Source organism: Lepisosteus platostomus, chromosome 14 (genome assembly GCF_059453375.1).
Source record: "Lepisosteus platostomus isolate fLepPlt1 chromosome 14, fLepPlt1.hap1, whole genome shotgun sequence".
NCBI lineage: Eukaryota > Metazoa > Chordata > Actinopteri > Semionotiformes > Lepisosteidae > Lepisosteus > Lepisosteus platostomus.
In genome coordinates, this window is record NC_142624.1 from 41,436,915 (window position 1) to 41,462,485 (window position 25,571).

Consider the following 25,571-nt stretch of genomic DNA (forward strand, 5'->3'; position numbering starts at 1 on the left):
CTCTATCTATTTCAAAGGTTCCCAAAGCATTTCATCTGTATGATTGGACTCACTTCAGCCACTAATTAAGTTTTCCCTCAGTTCACAAATAGAGTGACTACTTGGAAAAATTGCTTAAGCTGTTGAATTATAGGGGATATAAGGAGGTCGGATGTGCAAGGATTGAGGATTGAGGGCCATCACTCTCATGGACTCTCATGCCATGGTCACTCTAACAGTCTAGTCATCTGGACTTTGCTTTAACATCTCATCCTAAGGAAGAACGTCGCCACCCTGTCGTCCAGCACCTCTGATGGCAGAACTCTGATTTCCTTGGAGATCTGTGTTGATTTGTTTTATAGGGACAAGTAAGGTTTAAATCCTCGCTGAAAAATAGAAAGGAGAAATGCAACATTTTGTCTGACTTCTTCAGGTGTGGTTTATTTTAGATGTGTTATACTTGTCAAGAAAATGATTTTTTTTAGGAATCCTAAAATTATTTTTCAGTTGCATTTGAAGGGACTGCAACCATACACTAAACTTTTCATGGACGGACTTCATTGATAATTGACAAGAGAGCAGTACTAAACATTACAGTAGCATTATGGTAAGTTTACACATTAACGCCTATGACTCCTGCAACAACTTCTTCTTTGACTGGCCCTTCTGCTTGCAAAGTAGAAGATATTTTGGAGAATTGGGAGTAAAATTCAATTAAGGTCAGTGTTAGTCTGTACTCTATTTGTATATCCGTCCTAATATGTTTACGTATCGTGCATTGCAGGAGTTACTGTTGTTATTGTGTTAACTGCAATAATAAACACCAAGAACACTTTGTTGTAGAAGCAAATCCTCAGAGGGAGGTTGCACAAGACAGGCTAGGTGCAATTTGCAGGGCTTCACTTCAAAAACGACAACAAAAAAGAAATGGTCACATTTGCATAACACTATGAAAAGAAGTACAGAACCTTCTAGCTTGGAGATTATTTCACTGATTAGGTGTTCAACTGATTAAAGGATAAAACTTTCTTAGTTGTAGGTTCCTGGTTCAAACCTCTGCACAGCCACTGAATGTCTGCATGCCAAACACACTAAAGCTACTTGTATTGACCTCAAGTCAACCTTTCATCTATAATTGGTAAAGTTTACCACTTAGTTCCTCTAATTTGGTTTGGGCAAAAGGTTTGGTTTACTAGTGGTAAATGAAATGAACAATCTGTCTCAGATAAAAGAAAATGACTGTATCAGTATCAGCTGATACTGTTCTGTCCTCTGAGACTCGGGGAAGTCAGGCACGGCAGAGGTGTGTATATTGCTGTGGCACTAGTGTGTTTGTGATAGGGCAGCTGTATTTCATAGATCATGCTCATGAGTGTGTGTGGAGGGTTGTCAGAGCGCAGGAGACTCCTGCGAGGTATCTCCAGCTTTGCCATGCCTTGCTTGCCTGGCAGCTTTTCTGGTGTGTATTATTTTGGACTGTTAGATTGTTGTTTGAGTACCAGCCTCAGTAGTCTTCATACATCCGCACTTTCACCAAAATGAAGTTCTGAGAGAAATATCCGCTTTAGAACTGTAGGAATGTAGCTGGTCACCCATCACTGTAAAAAGACCATAAATCTTTGAGGTTAATTTCTTTCTTTCATAATGGCCACTTTGTTATGCCAACCGCAAGAAACAAGCTCCAGTCGGATGGCCATCTTGCTAGCATGTGCCTTTTCCATTCATTTTCTGGCTGCTAATCCCTCTCCTTCTTTTGTTGCCACAGCATCAGTAAGGAGAGCATTGTGGATGTGGAGGGAGTTGTAAGGAATGTGGATCAGAAGATTGAGAGTTGCTCCCAGCAGGATGTTGAGCTGCACCTACAGAGAGTAAGCTCGAAGAAACGGGGTCGCCAATCTACCGACCTAGATGGGCTGAAAAGTCACCTCTCATCAACCTTTCTTATGTCCTTAAATCTTATCATGATAAGTCAAAACAACTTCACCACAATTCTTCTTTTTTATAAGAATTTAGTTCTTGCTAATATGTTTTATGAGGCTGTTTATGTGCATGCTCTAATTGTAGAGTAATGTTTGAGATGTTTAAGATAAATGGCAGTAAATGAGAGTTACAGTTTAACTTAAACCACTGCCATCTCCCAGGAGGAATACAAGCACCAGGGACAATTTCTAGCACACCCAAACTTTTAATAATTTATTTTGCTTTATAATTGCTTGAGCAAAACCTAAAAAAAGTGGTTATCTAAGTGTGTGTAAGAGATGTTATGTTTTTATGGTACCCATGCAAAAACCTCAGTTTCGCTCTCAGTCAGAGGGGCATTGTGTTGGCTGTATCTGGTACCTGGTTCACTCGTGCCTATTTTGACACTTTCTCGCTTTCAGATCTTTGTGATCAGCCAAGCTGAGCCGCGCCTCCCCCTTCAGCTGGAGGACGCAGTGCGCCCCGAGGTCGAAGGCGATGAGGTGAGGGGTCGGCCAGGCGTGGAGCACCATGTACCCACGTCCTGCAATAAGATTCCAGGGTCGTGCTGAGGGACGTGTCATCGCTAAGGATTTCTCCTTCTACCAGCAGCGGGCTCAGTCCCTCGCAGATCCATTATAGGACCTTTCATGTCTTGTAATATTTTTCTTTAGAACACCATTCAACCAGGACACTGAAACAGTTTAGAATCAGCACTGTTAATAATAACCTATAAAAATAATACGTTCAACCTACTCTACGAAACAATATGATATACCTCATAAAAACTGACTATATATTTCCCTGAAACAGTTGCAGATTTGTTGAGCAAATTAAAATAATGAATAAAGCGTTTTCCCTTCAATCTGGTTTGCTTGCAAAAACATGAGGCATTGTAGGAAAATCATCAAGTGTCGGCTGCCTTTTTCACTGTGCCACAGTTTTGGAAGGACATCACGAGCCCTGCATTAACCTGTGGAAGTCCAAGTCTCTGCCTATTCCATCTTGAGACAGTTTGCCTCATGTGGATTTATAGGTTTATTTGGAGGGATGCTGCCATGAACATTTGTAGGTCAGCTCTTGTTGTGACTTGTTGCTGTTTGTCACTCACATCTGTTCAGTTGTGAAACACTCATGATCCTCCCAGATGTTTGCTGCAAGGATGTTTCCTGTGTTTCAGTTGCAACACGTGCAGGTGGAGAAAACTGCATTGGTGAACCGGGCCTCAGTAAACACAGACAGTCCCAGTTTGTGTCTGTGCAGGGGGGTCACGTTATTCAGCATTTGGCGAGACTGAGTTTCCCTGAATAGAAACAGGCTCGAATGTTTGCCATTTTTTTTTAAATAATAATTTGACACCAAGTAATAATTACCAAGAGTATACTATTTCATGAGTTATGTTTGTTCAATATTGAACATGATCTCTCACTTTATATGTATTATGTAGTATTGCTGAAGACGGCCTTTTATGTTGATCAATACTGTAATAAAATTGATTATTTGGTAAAGTACCATGGAGATTAGTGCACTGAGCAATGCAGCTCACTTGAAGAATGACCCTGTACCATTGTAGGCAAAACTGAACATGATAAATTACCTGTAGTAACAGACAGATCACTACTGTGCATTACTCAGAAAAGAAGTTAAAGGTTCAAACAGCTTAAATTTCAGACACATTTCAATTATGATTAACCTTCATGTTTCCTTTCAATAAAGGCTTATTTGGAAGTGACCTTTTCATTCAGTGCACCTCAAACAACTACCTAAATTAAAATGGAAGGGAGTTGCAGGTTTGAGGTGCACTGAATGAAAAGGTCTGTTAACCTAAACCGGTTGATGTAGCAAAGCTTCTGGCTTGATTCAGTTTTGGGGTGAAGCTGAATCCTGCCGTGACTGTGCATCCAATAATAGAAACACTTATTGATTAAAGATTTTAATAAAACGGCCAAGTACGCATCCCAACTAAATGTTCACCCTGTTTGCCCAAGCTGCAGTGGATCTATTTCTATATCACGTTATTCTGTTTGGTAATTAAAATCTATTTATTCTAAAGTTAAGTTGCTATTGTGCAACTGTGTGGTAAACAACTGACCCATGTTCCAATATGGACCACAAAGTCCTGAGAGCAGTAGCCGGTGTAGAATTAAAAGTGAACTTCTTTATTCTGTTAGACAGTGGTATCAACTAAAACTCTCAAGTTACAGGCCTCTTTTGTATGCTGGATTGCATATGAAATAATGTTGAGACATGTGTCTTGTTTCCTTGAGTGGTTACATTTAGTATAGCTTATTCTGGAAAGATTAAGCAGCAATGTTTTATTTTCTGCTTTGTTTACTGTCAACTCTTTAATCTACGCAGGAAGGAAGAGCCACTGTCAATCAAGACACCAGGTTGGACAATAGGGTTATAGATCTCAGGGTAAGTCTCTTCTGCCTTCTGTCTTTTTTTTTGTCTAGGCCTTTCTTGCCTTTCAGAAGCAGAGGTGGGTACATCCTAGGTACTGTTAACAAACAGCAGACAGTACAAACAGTAGGACAGATCTGAAAGGTATGCTCAGGCTATACAGGTGATATCCCAAATTAACTTTAACAACCACAGTACATCTCTTGGATGCCTAAATAGTTATTTAGATTGAAAAGGATTTAAAAATGCATACACATGAAAAGGAAGTGATTGGGTTCAGATCACGTCTGCACGTCATGGAAGGCCTAAGCCGGCACTGTATAAAATACTCATTGTTCAGCAGTTCCTAATTCCTACTGTAGGACCAGGAAAACAACAGGTTTGCTGTCAGAAATCTGTGTCTTTGTTGTGACACCTGTTTTTAAACAATGTCCCAGCTGAAGCTTAAACTAGTACAACCATGAACATATGAAACTTTGCAAATGAGTAGAGGCCATTGGGCCTGTTGCTCAGTTTCATTCCAGCAGCGGAGTGCTAATGCGAGGATCTCATCCAGCTGTTTCTTGAAAGAAGCATCACTGACAGAGATCCTTATTGCAGTTTCCCACAGCCGTTTGTGTAAAGAAATGCCTCTTGTTCCCAGTTTTTATGCCATTTCCCAATAGTTTCCATTTGTGCCCTGTGGTTCATGTTTCACTTTTGATTTGGAAGAGGACAGTTGGGTTACGTCAGTCAATGCTTTTGAGAATTTTGAATGCTTGAATCAGATTCTGTCATGGTCTTCTCTCTTCAAAGCTTAATAAATTCAGTCCTTTGGTCTGTCAGTGTAACACAGGCGTAAAAGACATTTTTTGTTTAAATATATTCTGAAATTAATAAATGTTTTTACAAGCATGTGCAATCTCATACAGCAGAATTAACATTTCCACAGAGAGCAATTTTGCAATTGGGAGAAAAAAAGCTTTATATTAAAAATCATAGCACTCAGACGTCAGTGTTAACTACATGAATAATGCAGCTGCAATCCTTTCTGGATGTAGGTCCGATGAGCTGAAAGGGTGGAAGCAACGATTTTGTGTGAAACTTGTTTATTAACTTGGGTACCGAAAGGGTTACATTGCTTTCACTGCACTGAAAAATACATTTAACCAGAACTGCATGTCTTAGTGACCCTTCTTTATTGATCCCATCAGTTTGTTTTTTGTTATAAAATGTAACTCAGGAAATGTGTATAAACTGTCTTGTATTCCAAGTGCTAAGAGAGCTGAGGACTTGGTCTCCTGTCTCAGTGCTGTACAGAGTAGGAGGCCTTCAGTTTTTCATGTCAGCATGTTCCTGTCTTGAGGCTTCTGCAGTTGAAAGAAGGTTTTTAGGTATAAGTACCCCTTTATCATCATAATAAGTTCTCTTTTTTTCAGCTGAATGAAAGGTGTTTTTTTTAATCTGTATGGTTAGAATTGAGTGTGCATGGAGACGTTTTCTGTGGTAAGTCAATTGATCTAATGCTGATAAAGAGAAAGTTAACTCCTGACACAGGAAATGTGTAGGAATTGAGAAGCAGGTATTATGGTGTTGCATCAATAACCGCTAGCTCATACATATTCTTTGCTATATATCTTTGAGAAATATGTTTTTCTCTGATTCTCACACTAATTTTTAGTATGAAGTTCACCTCTTTATTGTTAAAGTGGGCATTCTAATGAGTTCAGTATTTATGTATACTGTGTGACACTGTGGCTTTCTCCATTTTAAACACAAACAGAATCCTGACCTTTCAGAATGAACTAGTAGAAACTCACAGGTTTCTTGGATGCCCTTTGGTTTGCTCGTTGTGTCTGCAGCGAAAGTTATGATTTTGTGAGGTGGAACCATGTGACAAAACCACAGTTTATCAAATGATGGTATGGTTAAAAACAGAAGTAAACAGACTGACATTGACGCAAATCACACATGCTATATGTTCCTCAGAATGCAGCAAAACATAAAAAATGTTGTCAGATCTTTGCGTGTGGGGAAATTTTACCTTGTGGCCTAGTACCAGGCACGCACCATGACAGTTGACTCCTTACAGTGAGTGACAAACCCATTGAAAAGCTTTTGGATAGCTATGTGGTCATTTCGTTCAAATGTCTTATTGTTCCAAATAAGTGTGATTTTGCAACACATTTACAGTTCATTATAGTAGAAACCTACAATTATATTTGTGCTGGCCACTGAATTGTGTGCAAGTTATTTCTATGGTTTAATTTAAGACATGAGTAGAACTCCTTCATTGTTCTAAAACGACTGAAGTTGTTTAAGTTGTTTTCCCTAACGATTGTATAACAAAAGAACAGGGTCTGAGTATTATCATTTTTTTAAATGGGATTTAAAAATACGAGTACCCCTTCTTTAAAGCCTTCTTCTTTCAAGTACCATTATAGCTTACTGTTTACAGTTATAGATTTTAAGACTTAAATCTTATTTTTTCTTATGTCTGGAAAATTCTCCTACATTATGGGGTATGAACAAATACGGAGTGAACCCTGTTAGATTTGCAGGCATTACCACTCAGATCTCAGCAGGATATTTTGTTTTGTCTCCTTAACACTTTGATGTTTGCTGTACTTAGCTGCACAGTTCAAGTGCCTATTGCTGAGACTCAGAAATACTGACAGCTATATAAGAGCAGGTTAAGTCTCCTTATATATTGTCTTTCCAAAATGTATTCAGACGTGTACATAAAACTAAGCACTTTAAATAAATAATAAATACATGGAAATTAATATTGGACATCATTCTGAGGAACTATCAAAGATGTGTCTCCCAGTGTGCTTTTATGTATCTGTATTTTGTACAATAGTTTCATCAGAACATCCAAGTGATCTCTCTCAATAGAAAAAATCAAGTCATCCTGTGTAGCTGCACATCCTCACAAAGCAACATGAACCATCTGATCTGATTCTGCTATATGGATTTCAGTGCATTTTAATCCGCTTCCTTTAGCTCGGTTGGCCCAGACCTGAATAACAAACTGCAATTTAGTTTAACAGTATTCTGAGTATACATTGTTAGACTTTCAAATATTTTCTGGCAGAACTGTTAACTTCTAACAATAAGCCATATACACACTGAAGATACAGATTACGCAATGAACTGAGATGAAAAGTGTCTAATATAGAGATATTATCCATTTTAATGTGTTTTTCAAACAATTCGTTGTGCTTTATGTTCCACATTTTAGTTTTTAACTTTGTTCCTATATAGTATATTATCTCCTACCTTTTTTTATGAAAAAAACAACAATGTGGCTTTAGTTTTTTAACTTCGGCAGTGAGATTTTTTTACAGCCACGTGTCTCTTTAAGTAAGTATGAATCCTGCTTAAGCATGACTGCAGTTAGCTTTTCTTACATTTGAACAGGGGCTCCTGTATAAGATGTCCAGTGGCGTTCCACACAGTACAATCTGTTTCAATGAGGTGCCTTAGCAGCACTCCAGGGAATGAGATTCAAATCTTCAGTCAGTCTGTCTGAATAGGAATGTATGTTTCAGAGACAAATACAGAAGATAGTAGGGCTTAAAATCTCCATCTCCTGGGCAGAGGAGAAAGGCTGGAGAAGATGTGTCATGAAATACTGGACCACATTATAAGGAATGAGATGCAAGATGGTGTTTGAATGAAGAGCTGAGTACATGAAATCAGATGTCTCGTGTTCAGCCACGCTGCGTTGGGACTTTTGCACGTGAGAAGTGTTCCTGGCTGGATTTATTTTGTTCTTGCCCCCCGGCTTGTGTACGGTGTGTTGTGCTGTCGTGACCTTGGCTCATGGAACCCACCGCAGCTCCTGGGTCTGTTCCTTACCAGCGGGTGGCTGACCAGTGTCTCTGGAAGGGGAGCCTGGCAGGCAGGGGGTTGCTGGGAAAACCCGTCTGACTCGTGCCGCCTGAGCTGCTTGTGCAAGAGTGACAAAAGCATTCCTTGGCTGTAGCACAGATTTTCAGTGTTTCAGCCTGTGAAGCTCAACTTGAGGCTTCTTTGTGCTTTCTCAGTAGACTGTATTATCTTTTTTTGACAAGACTGAGCTGTTGCCAGATCAGACAATTGCACTTTTCTTAAATGTTCCACTGTAATTAAATCTGAATTAAAATCAGAGATAAACCTCAAGTCATTATTCTTGATGGGTGAGGGGAAGGGGAGATGTGATGATGGTTTCATATCATTCTGTATTCCCATTTTATGTTTTGTTTTTCCTGTGGTATTTCTTTTGCACCCTTTATTTGAGGTTTTCAGTGTCATGTGTGTATGGATGAAGTTAAAGCCTTTTCGATTTGTCATGAAGGAACATGCTCTGTATAATTCAGTCAGACATGGGATTAGGTTTGTGAGCAGTGCTTACTTACACCTGGATGCAAGCAAAAAGAAAGGCTTGAATCTTAAGCAAAAATGCCTTTCTCATTCAAATTAAAAATCTTATGAAATTCAAGTTCTTATTTCCAAGTCAAACAAGTCTAGACAGAAGTAATTAATAGACTAATTGTTGCTGTAGCCCTCTCTGTTTTCATGTGGGCATCACTGTGAGTGAGGTAATCTCGGGGATGATTCAGCTAGAGGCCCAGTCACGGGTGTTTACTTGTTTTCTTCTCCACAGACTACGACCAGCCAGGCCATCTTCCGCCTGCAGTCCGGCGTCTGCCAGCTCTTCCGGGACACACTCATCAACAAGGGCTTTGTGGAAATTCAGACTCCCAAAATTATATCTGGTACTTCGCTCACATGCTTCTCTGTGTCCTATAAATTGTCGTGTGAAGAAGCCATGCTGTCGTGAAAGTGTTTATTCTCTCATATTTCTTCTATGACTTCATCTGTCTCTGCAGGGTGCTGAGAGAAAGGTAGTGTGATGAGACATTAACGTGCAGCTGGGCCATGAGCCGCTACTCTACTGTTCTATACTTATTCCCTGTCCTTTCTCTTGGACACAGACATCATGAGATCACATTCACAGATCTCTGATCTGTGTTTTTGAATTGCAACAGGAATATATCTAAATTAAATGTTTTTATTTAACAGTCTGAGGCGAACAGGAAACAAATTCTCATTTTTGCTTGCTACATAAATCTCATTGTCCCGTGGATCATGGCTTTTACGCTAGTGGAGCAGTTTCACTTTTCAGAAGAAGATTCTGTTCTGCTGGTGTTCTCCAGATGTCTGTTGCAATACACCAGGCAGCCAGACAAGCAGGCAGTGTTATTTTTTTTCCTTCCTGCCTGAGCCTCTGGGATTGTAAACCCTATTTTATCACCAGCATATTGACCTTTTCTGGTGCCTGGGACCCCTCTCAAGGACATTTTGCTTTCTGCTTGAAAGGTAAAAACTTGATGAGAGGTGAACTTGTGTGCACCTGCAGTTTGTTGTAAAGAGATGCCACAGGCTGCTGATAAAGCCCCAGAGACAGGCTGGGCAGCCTTTTCCAAGTGTTTTATTGCAGGTTAATGGCACAGCTGTCTCAGAGAGAGGTCAGGGCTGTTTCCTCCAGACAGCTGACTTGTACACCTTGAACTGCTGAGTTCCATCCTGGGTTATTTCTTTCCCAGCTCTGAATAACTTTGATTCCTTGTTTGCTGCTGGCATTGAACGTTATAATAGATTCTGTTTGATTGCTATAGGTAAGACTGCATCTCAAGGCCCTCCTACACTCCGTGATTCTTGTAATAAAGCACAGGTTTTGTGAATCATGCTTCACCGCTTTTTTTTAGGAACTGAAGCATTTCAGTACCTTATATATTTAACCAGTTCTGAACATGCAGTTCCTATTTACACCATTATACCATTAACTATTCTCCTTATACTTGAAGGAATAACTTATCATTACATGGTGAAGTAGAACCATTAAAATATTCAATAGAGTAAACTCGCCGACTTGTATTTTGGGAAAGAGGACTCCAATGAACTGAGCTGGAGTGGCCAACCTGGTCCTGGAGACCCATAGTCCTACAGTTTTTTTTTTAGGTTGGCCTTAAATTGTACATTTTCTGAACACTTGGAACAGTTTCATTTTGACTACAGGATATATTTTCACGTGTGTTTTAGAGATCATTTGAAATAAAAAATATCAAAGACCTATAGATCTTAAGGTACCTGAACTGGTTAACTTACTAAAATGATTGAAACTCATTGTGTTCTGAATCTTTGCAAACAATTGATTTCAGGCTGACCTATGAGAGACCTGGACGAAACAATAGAAAGACTTTCTGTGGCTGGGCAATTCCTGGTCCACTTTGAGAGTAGGGGGAGAATTTTATTGCCTTCCCCAGCCAGAACGATTATCAACTCTCTGTCCTGCTGGAAACTGCTGCAAGCTGTACAGTTCCCTCCCCAGTGCTGTGATACCTAATCACAGTCTCAGATGAAGACAATCCAGCTGGTAGAATTGGCCTTGTGCAGAAGGAATGTGCGTGTGACTGCACAATTTTTAAAACCTTGCATGATTCTTTCCACATGCTATTCTTGTTACAAGATCATGAACACATTATTTAGTGGAGGTTCCTAGTATTTTGGATAGTAAGCATGGGAAAAAATGTTAGCAGTCTGCAAGCAACACAGGCATGGTGGTTACCTTGTGCGGGAGATAACTTGCTTCCTTTCTCTTTTTGCTTCCTGATTCTGTCTAGCCAATCAGACATCAGGCTAATGAACTTTTGAATTTTGAAATGACACGTGCAGTTTGTCAGCATCTTTGAAATTATTTTCTAATGCACTGTAGCAGCCCGTCTTCTGATTTGGGTAGTTTCAAAATTTTTAAAACAATTTGATTACCAGTAGGTCATGTATTATGAAAAATTGTAATTCACTTATGTCTTTTATTTTATTATTATTTTTAATAATTATATAACAATGAAATCAGATTATTTTATTACAATCATAGAATATTTAACATTGTTGAAACAACTTTTTTTTCTTTTATATTTTATAATAATTTTTATAAATCACTTTGTGTTTTCAGCTGCCAGTGAAGGAGGGGCCAATGTTTTCACTGTTTCCTACTTTAAGACTAGTGCTTACCTGGCTCAGTCACCACAGCTGTACAAGCAGATGTGCATCTGTGCTGACTTTGATCAAGTGTTCTGTATTGGTCCTGGTAAGAACCTTCCTAAACCTTTCAGTTCCTTCTGCAACCAAATGCTGAACTATTTGCTGTCTGCAGAATGTCTGCCTTCAGGGTCTATTTTAGCTGTATAGACCAAGACTCTTAGACTTTTACCTCATACTGCTAAATGTTGAAATGCTGAAGATACTAGGTCCTCCAAAAGCTGAGTGGAACACCCCTGGTATAGAGACAGCAATGAAAGGTCTATTTGTTTTTTCAGTTAATATATCTTGTGGCAGTTCTTTTAGCTGCTTGATGATTGAAAATACATTTTACATACATACAAAAAGCCTATTAAGACCAGATATCAGATGACAGTGTCACCAAGGTTTTAAAGATGGAAACTCCCCAAAAGTTTTCAGTGTGAAGTAAAAACCCTGCAGCATTTTTATTGACATGTGGCTCTTCAGACTTCACAGATATGACTCTCTAGGGACCTCTTGTGGGCAGTCAAGTAAAAACTGCTGCAGTGGTTTTTCACACCTACCAACCTCCCCTAGACTCTGGTTAACACTGAACTGTAACTTACAGTGTTCTTCTGGTATTTAAAATAATTTTCTTCACAAGTATTACTTATGTAATAGTAGTATTTTGTAAATTAACTTTTGTGATGTATGTGTTCAATTCAGTTCCAAGGTTACAGGCTCTGCTAAGGCAGAGTTAAGCCCATAAGTATGACACGAGTTTTACCAAGTTATTGTATCACTTATTTTCTCTTTAACATAGGAGTTATCAGGTTTGAAAGCCAGTCATATATTTTAATAATTTAGAAAATTCAGTTCAAAATTTGCATCTCCTGTTTTTAATTACATTTTCATAACACTTTCTCTTTTCTAACAAGTGTTCCGTGCAGAAGACTCCAACACCCACCGCCATCTGACTGAGTTTGTAGGCTTGGATATCGAAATGGCTTTTAACTACCACTATCACGAGGTGGTGGACCAGATCACAGACACCTTGGTTCAGATTTTTAAGGGACTGAGAGACAGGTAAAGGGGGTTAGCCTGATTTGACTAAGTTCTATTCATGAGCTTTTATTTCCTCGAGTCGGTGTCCGTCAGAACTCGAAGGGATTTTACAAGTTACTGCTGCCATCTTGTGGTGAAAAGGTGTATTGCAAGTGTGGCCTAGAGCTGTACGTGGATATCGCAGGTTCCAGACGGAGATCCAGACGGTGAATAAACAGTACCCCAGCGAGCCCTTCAAGTTCCTGGAGCCCACCCTGCGGTTGGAGTACAAGGAGGCGGTGGCCATGCTGAAGGAAGCAGGGGTGGAGATGGGGGACGAGGAGGATCTCAGGTTAGAGAAAAATGGGCTGCAACTCTTCTTTCCCAAAAACATCACTTTAGACTTTAAGATAAGAGATGACATAAGATCACTTTATTGGCCATTTACAATTTCTTGTATTAGGAATTTGTCTTTTTGCTTACCACAACTTGCTCTCCATGAGACACACAGACGGGGAGAGAAGCCTGGGGTCACAGTTTGTGCTGCACAGGAATCAGTAACTTGCAACTCTAAATCACAGCATGTCGAGGTCTTTCCTGGACTAGACTGAACCCGAATTCTAGCGGTCTCGAACCACTGTCCTGGCTGGGGCTCATGGGACTGTACCCTTCCCATGAGCCCAGGGGAAGTGACCTTATCATTCAGGCTTAGTGCTTCGTCATCCACAGCACACTCGCAGTATTCACTGTGAGCTGTTCAGCATTTTTACACACACAGAATTTTGTGCTGTGTATGTGTTGACCTGAAATGCAAGGTATTTGCTATATTTGATTTTTTTTTTCAAAAAGGCTTCATTATTTATGAAGCTATCATTATGTTGTGCATCATCCAGGACTGATATTCAGGTTACAGGAGCCAGCAAGGTTCAGATCTAAACGTCTTGACTTGGCTTTTTCCGATTTTCTTTCAGTTCTGGCAGAGTTTATTTAAAAAATTAATCTGATCAAAACTAGTTGTTTTTTGTGTTAACATTTTTTTTTTCTTTTTCCTTTAGCACACCAAATGAAAAGCTTCTTGGTCGTCTTGTGAAAGAAAAGGTATGATAAATTCACCAGATTAAAGTTAAATAGTTTTAAAACATATGATGATGGTGGTGTATAGCAGTATTAACACTTAACAGCAGTTACAGCAAAACCACCCAGAATATGATACTTGTGATACTTGTGATTTATTGATGCATACATCATGTGTGATGGATATTCTTTAAGATTATTAAAAATCTGGAGCGAGATACTCCTTTCCAAAAGAGTGGTGGAAGTCTGGAACACGCTTCCAGTCATGCTGTTGAAGGGTTGGATGAGATGCTTGGATCAATGGGCCAAATGGCCTCCTGTCGTTTGACACGGTTCCTGTGTGAATTCTGCGTATGTGTCTGTGTGATGAGCCTGAGGGCTGCTCTCTTCCCTCCTGCAGTATGACACTGACTTCTATGTGCTGGACAAGTACCCGCTGGCTGTCAGGCCCTTCTACACCATGCCAGACCCCAACAACCCTGTGAGTGTCGGAGTTCGTGCTCTACACACTGGCCTCTTTCATTACAGCTGCATACAAATATTTCAGCGATGGTAAAAAAAAATAATGAGTAAAACTCTCTTTCAGAAATACTCAAACTCCTATGACATGTTCATGAGGGGAGAAGAAATTCTGTCCGGAGCTCAGAGAATCCACGATCCTCAGCTGCTCAGCGAGAGAGCCCTGCATCACAATATCGGTAAAAGAACAGTCCACGAATTTAATTTAGAAATCTTTGTTTAGATTATGAAACTAAAATCAAATAGAACTCTTTGTTACAAAAGAGAATCTACTGGCAACTTTTATCCTTTGCACAGACTGCCCAGTGTGAGTCCTTTAACAACTTACACCCACCTGGTAGTGTGATCTGGCAGAGTAGACCATGTTCCAAATGGCTAGTTGGCAATATCCAATCAGCACACTGATACATGTCATTTGACTGCTCGCTGAATGATAAAGCTGACAATGGAGACAACAGAGACCACAGTTGCCTAGATTCAGGATTATCTAGGATAGTCCAGTCATTGCTTATCCTAAATATTTAATTGTACAAATGTACAAAATCCTAAAACATTTAATTGAATGCTTTCATAAAACTGTTATTTTTTATAATGGAAGTTTCTGTTCTATCCACCTTGTATATTAACCTACACATAATTATAACAACTTGCTAACAAAAAGAGAACATTGCTTTTCCTCCAGCAATTCTACTTAAGACACTGTTCACAAAACATGTGATGAGATGCTGCTCAGATTACTGGCAGTTTGTATTCGATATGAGCTGTCAGGCTGCTGGAACTGGACAGAAGTCCCATGATGACCGCAGAGACTAGATTGCTGTGGTTTATGAGTTACTAGCACATGAACAGAAATGATAAGCAAAGTGATTCTTTTCATTTCATGTAAGGTTTCATTTCATTAACTTCACAGATTTGACGATTAATTATTTACATAATTAGAAATCCCAAAGTTTTTGCTGTTAAAACTTGATGTACCTGTATAACATTGTGTTCACTTCAAAATGACAAGATGGTCTGTATTCTAAAGCCCTGTGTCTGTTGCAGACCTTGAAAAAATCAAAGCGTACATCGATTCCTTCCGCTACGGCGCTCCTCCTCACGCAGGCGGTGGCATAGGTGAAGTATCCACTTCAAACTTTATCTCTCTTTTGCAAACAGGAATTTGTGTAGAGAAAAAAAAAGTCCAATTCTGATTATTTTTCATTATTTTCTGACTATGAAAACAATCAACAACTTGGTGGCACTGTGTCAAGTTTAAGACTTAGTTGAAAGTGAGATAGTTACTTTTACTCACCTGATCTTACTGTGATTATGTTAATAGTGATCTTAAAGCATATTGTGTCCTGCATTACAAGAAACTATCTCAAAATGCAAAATGTGGCTTATGAATTCAGAAGTAAAAAATATACAGATATTGCATTTATCTGGTCATGGAAAGAATATACTAATGCCTTAGACTTTTCAAAACATCCTTTTAATGAATAATCTTATTTGAAAAATCAGTGGTGAATTAAGTTTAAAATCTTTTTAATCTTTGCATTGTCTACATTGCGTATATTTCAGTGCTTAAAGCCTACATTACATTTCAACAGTGAAGAAAATTTTAATTTCACTGTTAAGGCTCAATAGCGAGAGATCTGCATGCCATCTGTTCTGGAACAGGAGCTCTTGTTTTGCACTGACTGTGTGGGTCCTGTGTTGCAGGCCTGGAGCGAGTAACCATGTTGTACCTGGGGCTCCACAACGTCCGCCAGACCTCCATGTTCCCCCGCGACCCCAAGCGCCTGACCCCCTGAGGAAGACACATGGCTGGACTCTCCACTCCCATCGTCTGCTGTCAGACTGTTCTACACACAAGCTGTGTACAAACCAGTGCCACTGATTCAATAAATCAAGCCGTTTTTAATCATACTAATTAGTAATTAAAGTACATCTTAGGGGATTTGAACTTTAACACTGAAATTCTACACAAGTTAACACTGACTTGAAACAACTCTAAAGCATTTATACAGCATTTATTTTTATTAATGTACTGTTCTAAGCATTTTTATAGATTTCACTCAATTGCAGTATTAAGGTCACACTTGTACGATTCTTCATTTATGATTGTGCACACTGGAAGTCTGTTTAATTATGGAAATGAAGTAGCAGATGAAGAGATTTTCAATTTTAACAGTAAATGCAATTACAAATATGAATTAAAGCAATAGAAAACTACACATGGTGTGTTAATTTATTTCTAATGTAAGAGCTCCTGAAAGGCCCCTAGAGAAAATACCACCTTCTTAATCCACATAATGGATTAAAACAGGTTTTATGAAACATGTTTATGAAATTAAGGGCATGATGCCCTCCCAGTCTACAGATCTTCTTAGCAGCCTGTTCATAGTTTGTTACTGTTGCAGACCTGAAAACGGGTATTCACAGTCTCCAAGTGACGTCTGTGAGCCAAGTACTGATTGGATAGCATATTTTATTTGATAGATGCAATAAATCTAGTTACCTGAATCGAGTCTTAGCCTTGTACTTGATTCGACCGCTACCTGAGCCCTAGCTTTTCCATTGACATTCCCTCCATACCAGAGTTTTCTGAATTAAGCTTAGTTAATTCAGATCAACTTTTAAAAAATCTTAGTAGCTGTAAAACAAGCTCTTGTTGCCTAGATCCCACCCCTCCTCTTTGCTGAAAGTTTGCCTGCCAGGAATCTGTCCTTTGCTTGTCAATTATCATCAATGGGTATATTCTGTACTGCTTTAAAGACTCCATCAATCATTCCTATATGAAAGAAACCTGTCTTGGATTCCGATTCTATTACAACTACAGACCAATTTCTAATTTACCACTTCTGTCCGTGAGGTTTAAGAAAATGTGGTTGCAGATCAGTTACAGGCTCACATAATAGCTAATGGTTTGTTTAAATCATTCTAGTCCGGTGTTTGCCCTAATCATGGCAGTGAGACTGCTCTTATCAGGGTTGTGAATGATTTACCCATTGCGTCCAACTCCTGGGCTAAAAGTTTTCTTGTGCTCCTTGATCTTAGTATGGCTTTTGATGCAGTAAATCATTATTTGTTGTTCAAATGCTTGCGAACCTTCAGGTCTATCAATTGACTGTTTTTAACTGGTTCCACTGATATCTGACTGGCAGAGTTTTGTTTTCCTTTGTCCTTATAAATCCCATCACCCCAGTCAATCAGTGTGCCACAGTCTTGGGCCCATGGCTTCATATTTCCATATTATATATGTAACTTTACATAAAGTATATTGGATTTTATTATATATGCAAACATGGCATTCAGTTTCACTGTTATGCAGATGATGCTCAGATTTATGTGAAAACTTCTTCCTCCTTTGGTCTCACCATCACTTATCTCGTCTGCATGACACCATGAACTTGGTTTCTACAACTCCTTGGTCTATAGGATCCCCAACACTCTTCTCAGAAAGTTGCAATATGGCCTATTGAGATATATATTCAATAATAGATCTTGTAACTGACTTTTAAGGCTCTAAATAATTTGGCTCCACCTTACATTTCTGAACTCCTCCGTGTTTACACTCCCTCCTGTAGCTCCAGTCGGTCGAGGCTGGTCCTCTGCTTCCTGTACCCAGCACTGAATCTACCTGTTGGTGCCTTTTCTGTCGCTGCTTCTTTGTTCCGGAATGCCTTTCCTATTAGACAAATTCTCTGACTCACTTCTGAACTTTCTAAATAAAAGTATAAATAATAATAGTAACACCTGGGACCGCATCTGAGCCTCTCGGGAGATCGGGGCTTTATTATTATTATTATTATTTCTACATCATCATACATCCCTAATCACGTTTCTAACGGATCGTTAGCTTCAGTGCTTAACCTGAGTAACTGTGAAATTCCTGTATCTTTACATTTTAACGCAGTTTTACTAGTCGTGCGTTTATTAAGAACGCTGTTGTATACGAGCCTATAATTATGTCTTACCACTGAGTCAGTAATCCGTTTCGGTACACTCTCAGTAAGAAATTTCATCCTAAATATTTTTGTTCGGTTTTAAATTATGATTATTCAGTTTTTGTTCGGATGATCTGTAGTAAAACTGAAATTACGTTGCCCTACATGCTTGCATTTCGGAGTTCACGTCTGTATAATCCTCCGTTTCCGAATAGTAAAGTAATTTCTGCATTGTAACGATTATTTAGTTGTTGAGCAAGAACAGTAATTGAACACCACAACATAAAAACTCACAAACCCTCTCCATTTTGTTTCCTGTCCGGATGTTGTACCCTCCTCATGTCTCATACAGGTTTTCATTGTAAGACACACCCACTCCACATCGGGGCGCTGATTGGCCCAAAACTCGCGGGAAGGCGTCGATGTAAAAAAGCAATAGCTATGATTGGTTCTTGGTGGCGGGAAAGCTAACATGTGGGAAATTGCTCTGGCGCGAAACTTTCTCGGAGCACTGGAAGTGTGGGGCTGCGTGCCTGTGTCTGAGTTTTTTATTCTTTTACTGGGTTTATAAGGGTTTTAAAGAAGCATGGATCTCGCAGAACCTGCAGCGGGTGCTCCTGGACAGCAAATCAAAGACGATTTAGCAGAGAAGTGTCAGAAGTTATTCCAGGATTTCTTGGAGGAGTAAGTGGTTAAGATTGAAACGCGACTTTGAAAGTGTGCTGCAGCTCCTGTAGTCTGCTCCGTATCCAGAAAAGCCTATACGGATTGTGCATTAATAACGAATACAGGACGAGTATGAATTGGTGGAATAACTTTATTGATTTTTCGTGCGTTCATTAAAATCAAATTGAAATATTATTCACCCTTAATGTTGGGTTTGGGTAGTTTATCTTGCCGACATGTTTTTCCATTGTGCGTCCTGTTGTGGATCAACAGCAGTGAAGTCATATTGACTATAATTGTTAATCCAATAGTTTTGAATACAAAGAAGTTCCGTGTTGGTAAAAAGTGTCTGAGGCTTCTTGCAGTGTATTTAAATCCGTTTATGTCACGAAACCTTTAATTAAAAAGAAAAGCCCATTTCAGCCACTTCAGCTCAAGGCCAGTCTGTGAAGGGGTTAAAACGCATCGCTGTAGCGTTGCTTTGTGCTGATCATTGTTCGCTGTAAGAAAGTGCGAGTTTGCGAGAGCTGTTTTTAACTTTGCACTTGTGAAGCTTTGTGTAGCGACGGTGGAGTTGCTGCCCGGCAGTGACAGGATTCCTCTACTCGTGTCGCAGGTTTCAGAACAGCGACGGCGAGGTGAAGTACCTGCGGGACGCGGAGGAGCTGATCCGGCCCGAGAGAAACACGCTGCTCGTCAGCTTTGCTGACCTGGAGCAGTTCAACCAGCAGCTGGCCACCACCGTGCAGGAGGAGTTTTACAGGTAGCCCATGAGCTGCATCGGAACTAGCACGCCGCTGCCCTGTGAGGTGTTGATTGCTGTCCGCGCCGCTTGTTTTCTCATTTTCCCTAAAATCATTTATTTTGATCTTTCAGAGTGTATCCCTATGTGTGCCGAGCTGTGAAAACTTTCGCCCGAGATCATGGAAATGTTCCAGCCAGCAAGGAGTTCTATGTGGCGATCCAGGATGTTCCCACCAGACACAAGTAAGAGGTCATGACAGCAGTGTTCTCTACGCAGGAGTGAAGGAGAAGCTGTTGGATGTCTATGATTGGCCCAGTGCAATATGATCGCAGCTGTTACAGCTCACATAGTTTAAAGCTCACAATCCCAATGCTGGGTTTGTTAGTTCTTTTGGTGAAATTAGTTTCAAGCCTGTGCTGTGTGTGAATTTAAGCCTTTGCCTTTGTAATAATGGGTGTAAAGTCTGAGTGATGTTTCAGTGGTAGGCTAAAGAGGGCAAGTGGTGTGCCTGTACTGTGATGTCTGTCCTGTGCCCAGGATCCGGGAGCTGACCTCAGTGCAGATCGGGTCGCTGGTGAGGATCAGCGGACAGGTGGTGCGCACTCACCCCGTTCACCCGGAGCTGGTCAGCGGCACCTTCCTGTGCCTGGACTGCCAGACTGTGGTGAAGGATGTGGAGCAGCAGTTCAAGTACACCCAGCCCAACATCTGCCGCAACCCGGTCTGCAACAACCGGCGCCGGTTCATGCTGGACACCAACAAGTCCCGGTTCATCGACTTCCAGAAGGTGGGTCGCGGGCCTAGGACTGGGAGCTCTTCAGTTTCTATCCTGAAATGCTCATCCGCACTGTTGCTTCATGCCCCTTGGAGTTCCAGATAGGAAGCCATTGCTACCCATCACAAGTCTGTCTGTAACCTTGGTGCTGTTGTGCCTTGATAAAGGCACCCTTGGATCTGAGGATGCAGTCCTTCCTGCTGTGCAGGAGTGAATGTTGCTCCAGTTGTAACCCTGACAGTTTCTCGCTCCAGGTGCGAATCCAGGAGACGCAGGCGGAGCTGCCGCGTGGAAGCATCCCTCGCAGCATGGAGGTCATCCTGCGCTCTGAGGCCGTGGAGTCGGCGCAGGCGGGGGACAAGTGTGACTTTGTGGGCACCCTGATTGTCGTCCCAGATGTGTCCCAGCTAGCCACACCAGGTACCCGGCCTCTTCTGACACTGAACTCCGCGACCTCATGAAACACTGGGATCTCGGGTGGCATGGTTGATTTCTTTTTCGTTTCAAGTTGCTTTTAAGTTAGTGACATTGTTAAGTCACTACACTAAATTAAACCCCTGATGTTCCCCCGCTGCTATTGCAGGTGTGCGGGCGGAGACGGGTGCTCGCCCCTCTGGCTCGCAGGGCTACGAGAACGAGGGCCTGCGGGGCCTGCGAGCTCTGGGTGTGAGAGACCTGTCCTATAAGCTAGCCTTCCTGGCCTGTCACGTGGCTCCAACTAACCCCAGGGTGAGAGCGACACTTCGTGGTTCTACGGTTGTTTTCTGCAGTTAGCTTGTCTTTGAAAGACGGTGTTAAGAGATTCTCTTCGTTCCAGTTTGGAGGAAAGGAGCTACGAGATGAAGAACAGACAGCCGAGAGTATAAAGAACCAGATGTCTGTGAAGGAGTGGGAGAAAGTGTTTGAGATGAGCCAGGACAAGAACCTCTATCACAATCTCTGCACCAGCCTGTTCCCCACTATACATGGTGAGTCTTGAGGAATATATTGGAAAAAGTAGCCTTTAGAAATGTCTAAATTAAAAAACTAATTTAACCTTGTGTTAAATTAGTGCTCCACAAACCTGAGTGCTAAAAATTTTGATCAGTTTTAACTTTAGCCACTCCATGCTGGCATTTGAGGTGGTGTACTTTTCTACGTGTTGAAAGCAGTGAGAGTGTGGCTGGTGAGAGTGTTTGTGTTGTCAGGCAATGATGAAGTGAAGAGGGGCATCCTGTTGATGCTGTTTGGAGGAGTTCCCAAGACCACCATGGAGGGCACCTCGCTGCGAGGGGACATCAACGTGTGCGTCGTTGGCGACCCCAGCACGGCCAAGAGCCAGTTCCTCAAGTGAGTGTGGATCCCGGGGAGCCTGGTGTGGCAGGTCTGGAGTTGGAGTTGGAGGTTGGAGTGTGCCGAGCACGAAGCTCTGCCCCCTTTGGTTGTAGTTGCATAGAGCCTTGGTGCTGCCTGTGTGAAAGGAGAGCCATCTGTCAAGCGTGAGCTCTTAGCGGCTCTGTGCGTCCTCTTGCAGACACGTGGAGGAGTTCTGCCCCCGCGCGGTCTACACCAGTGGAAAGGCGTCCAGCGCAGCAGGTCTGACCGCGGCTGTGGTCCGGGACGAGGAGTCCCACGAGTTCGTCATCGAGGCGGGAGCGCTGATGCTGGCTGACAACGTAGGTTTCGGCAGCTTCTGTCTGTTTGCAGCGTATAAACACGCGTCATTAGGAATTCTGTTTTCTATAATTGGCTCGCCCGATGTCGAGTGTCTGTGGTTTATGGAATAATAACACCCTTATTTGTGGGTCATGCACTTTGGCTGTGCCTGATATTTTAGAAATAACATGATGCAACATACGCCTTTATATTCTGTATTCTTATTCGTGCTGGATTTGCTTTTAAATGAATTTAATTGCTGGTAAACAGCTTAAAACTCTATAAAATAATGGACATCACACCTGCCAGCTTTGGAGCTGTGATATCTGAACCCTCACACCTGTACTGTGCCAGGTGGTAATGTTCCACACCTGCTGAAACTGCAGCAGTTATGTCAATGCCAGAATAACATCATGGGAGTTACAGGAGGAGGCCAGTATATTCTCATTGTTGTAACAGAGATCTGGACAGGATTTGAACCTAGAATGGGCGGAGTGTTCTTCCTGCGAATAGCAGCCAAGTGTTCAGCCTGTGTGTGATCCTCAGGGTGTGTGCTGCATTGATGAGTTTGACAAGATGGACATGAAGGACCAGGTGGCCATCCATGAAGCCATGGAGCAGCAGACCATCTCCATTACTAAAGCTGGTGTTAAGGTGAGCAATTGCCAGAGAGATACGCAGAACAATTATTGGTTGCATTGCTGAACTCTTTCTAGTTTTATGGATTTGTAGTTTTTTCATCCCAAGAGATCCCCAAGCGCTGTACACCTAGGCCTTTTTTAGCTGTGAGATCTGATTAGATCTGGCTGCAGATTGGAAGTACTGCTGACCCCATTATGCCTTTTCAGATGTAATTGAAGCCATTAAATCTGAAGAATGCAGCACAAATGTACTATTTTCTTGTGGCCAGCAGTATTTTGCTGGCCCAGACTCAGCATATTGCACCAGTTTGTGTTCTTTTCACAGATTTCTTAAATGAAGTGTTGTTTAAGGTAATAGTATTGTAACTAAAAATAATCTAATATTAAGTGTACAAATGGGGTCATTCTTATTTTTCTTACACAGGCCACCCTAAATGCTCGGACCTCCATCTTGGCAGCGGCAAACCCCATTGGGGGGCGCTATGACAGGTCAAAGTCCCTGAAGCAGAATGTCAATCTCACAGCACCCATCATGTCCAGATTTGACCTCTTCTTCATCCTGGTGGACGACTGCAACGAGGTGAGCAGCAGCGCTTTCCCGCCGCCATGGCCGCTGTGCACAGTGAGCTCCTGAAGAACAGCAGTTGGCTGTAGGACTGGCAGTACAAGGGCTTACCTCCCCCAGTCTCTACTAGAAAACTGATTGGTGTCTGTGATGGGCTTTGCTCTGCTGAACGGCTTTCTGACATGCTCAGGCTTTGTGCATTTCCCCAGGTCACAGATTACGCCATAGCCAGACGTATAGTGGACCTCCACTCCAGAGTGCAGGAGTCTATTGACCGCCTCTACACCTTGGATGAGATCCGCAGATACCTGTTGTTTGCCAGGCAGTTTAAACCAAAGGTGAGTAAAAATTGCTTTTCCCAAAATTAAAAATAAACCTTAATAGTGTTATATTGAAGGACTGGTGATAAACCAGGGTTTCCCGTGCTTTGCTGCCAGATTTCTAAGGAATCGGAAGACTTCATTGTTGAGCAGTACAAGCGCCTGAGGCAGCGGGATGGTTCAGGCGTCGCCAAATCGGCCTGGAGGATCACGGTCCGGCAGCTGGAGAGCATGATCCGCTTGTCGGAGGCCATGGCCAGGATGCACTGCTGTGACGAGGTGCGTTTCCCCAAGAGCCGGGCGTCCCTCTAGGCCCCTGGGCATAGACTCGTTCAGCTCACGCAGAGAATGCCTTTCCCAGCGCGAACATGGCATGAAGAGAGCAGGCAGGCCGCTACAGCAGTTATCGGCACACCTTTCCAGAGCAGGTTGCATGTTGTGTGCCTCTGCGCTAGCTCTTCTTACTGGCTGTACTGCCCTGTGCTCTGATGGGGAAACTGCAGCTGTGTTTTTCTTTCTGCCTCACAGGTGCAGCCAAAGCATGTTAAAGAAGCCTTTAGGTTGCTGAACAAGTCCGTCATCCGGGTGGAAACGCCGGATGTCAATTTACAGCAGGAGGAGGAGGAGCCTGAAGAGGAGGAGGAGGAGGTGGCCGGTGGAGTGGATGGTACGGCTCAAATCGCTAGAACACCGGCAGGCAGTTTCGCTCTTGGATTTCCGTTCAGATTAAGTTTACCGGATCAAATAATAAACTCAACCTGTGTTTTAATTTATGCCCTATTGCTTTTTAATAACTGAAGTAGTTGAACTGAGACCAGACTGCGCACACCGCAGAAACTGAAGCCCCATTGATGTTGTGGCTCAGCCAGCCAGACTAGGATGTGTTGGTTTCCCCAGGTCACGCTGTGCCGGCGGGTGTTAACGGTGAAGTGAACGGAGTCGCTGGCCATGCTGACGATGGAATGGACACTGCTGCCGGGAAGCCCCATTTGCGACTGTCTTTCACAGAGTACCGTCGAATTTCTAACCTCATCGTCCTCCATCTGAGAAAGGCAGAGGAAGGTCAGCACTGCTCTGCTGTTAAAACCCTTCATTTCTTTTTAAATACTGCTTCCTTCCTTACCGAGGAGGGAGGAGGCAAATTGTTTAATAGGGAACATCTGAGTTTTTTTTTCTCCGTTTTATTGCAGATGATGACGAATCTGGGCTGAAGAAAAGTGCAGTTATTAACTGGTACTTGAAGGAGATAGAATCTGAAATTGATTCTGAAGAAGAGCTTATTAATAAGAAGAAAATAATTGAAAAAGTCATTCACAGGCTTGTTCATTATGTAAGTTTATTTTTTCAGTGTTTTTGCAATTGGGTTAGGATTTGTTTAACTCGATCTTAAATTAACCGTCGGCTTGTCTGATCATTTCTGATGAGGAAGCTGGTTCTTCGTCTTTGGCATTTTGTTAGCAGAGATTTTTTTTTTCTCTAGTGAAATTCCACCACGACGTTCTTATGATTTAGACCTGCTCCTTGTTCAGGGCAGTGACTTGTTTTAAGTTCAATCACTTGCTTTTGCAGGACCACATTCTCATCGAGTTATCTCAGAGCGCACTGAAGGGCTCCCAGACAGCGGCGGAACCTGAGGAGGCGTTTTTGGTTGTTAACCCCAACTATACACTGGAGGACTAAACTGGAGAGAATACGTCAGTCTCAGTATTGTCAGACATGAGAAAGAACATGAAAGTGCTGAAGAAACAGTTTAAATTCAGTTGATTTTTGGTTGGAGTTTAAAATTCTTGTCAAAAGTGATGGGTAGAGTTGTGGTTTTTATTTTTTGCTTTGATTTCTGCAAAGCATTGCTGTTAATAATGCATTCAACACAGTCTTTTCCCATTTAAAAGTATTTATCCTTACTTGAGGATCTTGGCTTATTGTTTTGTAGAGCAGATTACACCTGAAACTGCTTTAAATTTAGTGACAGGTTAATGTCATTCCAGTGTCTCATTTTACCTGTTTTATGCACATTGTATATAACCTATCATTCAATCTGTACTTTTTTATTGTTTTTTTATATTTTTAGATTTCTGTTAAAGACTGCAAATCTATAACAGTTGTGTCTAACAGTGCAAAATAGCTTTACATTGTGTTTAGTTCTTTTAGATCATTTAAAAACTTGGCTGTTTCTTGTGTGTGACATAATTTTTAATGAATTGTCTTCTCGTATCTGAATTGTAATGTCCTGTTTTTTCCGCCATTTACAGTTTCTATGGACAGAAAACTGTATTTGAATGTGC

The 25,571-nt window shown here is 41.5% G+C and overlaps 2 protein-coding genes across 2 annotated transcripts in view; both read left to right on the forward strand.

The window, feature by feature from the left end:
- The window catches only part of dars1 (aspartyl-tRNA synthetase 1), a 36,209-nt gene extending 19,985 nt beyond the window's left edge, over nucleotides 1-16,224 (forward strand). Inside the window, exons 7-18 of the mRNA XM_088606311.1 lie at nucleotides 1,745-1,847; nucleotides 2,361-2,441; nucleotides 4,297-4,356; nucleotides 8,972-9,083; nucleotides 11,324-11,458; nucleotides 12,309-12,456; nucleotides 12,620-12,766; nucleotides 13,470-13,512; nucleotides 13,889-13,969; nucleotides 14,075-14,186; nucleotides 15,052-15,123; nucleotides 15,712-16,224. Coding sequence (XP_088462437.1) covers nucleotides 1,745-1,847; nucleotides 2,361-2,441; nucleotides 4,297-4,356; nucleotides 8,972-9,083; nucleotides 11,324-11,458; nucleotides 12,309-12,456; nucleotides 12,620-12,766; nucleotides 13,470-13,512; nucleotides 13,889-13,969; nucleotides 14,075-14,186; nucleotides 15,052-15,123; nucleotides 15,712-15,803 — 1,186 coding nt within the window. The 3' untranslated portion in view covers nucleotides 15,804-16,224. The remainder of the gene's footprint in view (nucleotides 1-1,744; nucleotides 1,848-2,360; nucleotides 2,442-4,296; nucleotides 4,357-8,971; nucleotides 9,084-11,323; nucleotides 11,459-12,308; nucleotides 12,457-12,619; nucleotides 12,767-13,469; nucleotides 13,513-13,888; nucleotides 13,970-14,074; nucleotides 14,187-15,051; nucleotides 15,124-15,711) is intronic.
- Nucleotides 16,225-18,402: 2,178 nt separating this feature from the next.
- On the forward strand, nucleotides 18,403-25,500 carry mcm6 (minichromosome maintenance complex component 6). The gene is made up of 17 exons (XM_088606310.1): nucleotides 18,403-18,623; nucleotides 19,222-19,368; nucleotides 19,482-19,592; nucleotides 19,888-20,137; nucleotides 20,380-20,545; nucleotides 20,709-20,854; nucleotides 20,943-21,093; nucleotides 21,313-21,454; nucleotides 21,639-21,780; nucleotides 22,307-22,414; nucleotides 22,826-22,981; nucleotides 23,176-23,304; nucleotides 23,404-23,565; nucleotides 23,815-23,953; nucleotides 24,184-24,348; nucleotides 24,477-24,616; nucleotides 24,856-25,500. The coding sequence occupies exons 1-17, from the start codon at nucleotides 18,526-18,528 to the stop codon at nucleotides 24,964-24,966; spliced, it is 2,463 nt and encodes an 820-aa protein (XP_088462436.1). The 5' UTR covers nucleotides 18,403-18,525; the 3' UTR covers nucleotides 24,967-25,500.
- The last annotated feature ends 71 nt before the right edge of the window (nucleotides 25,501-25,571 follow it).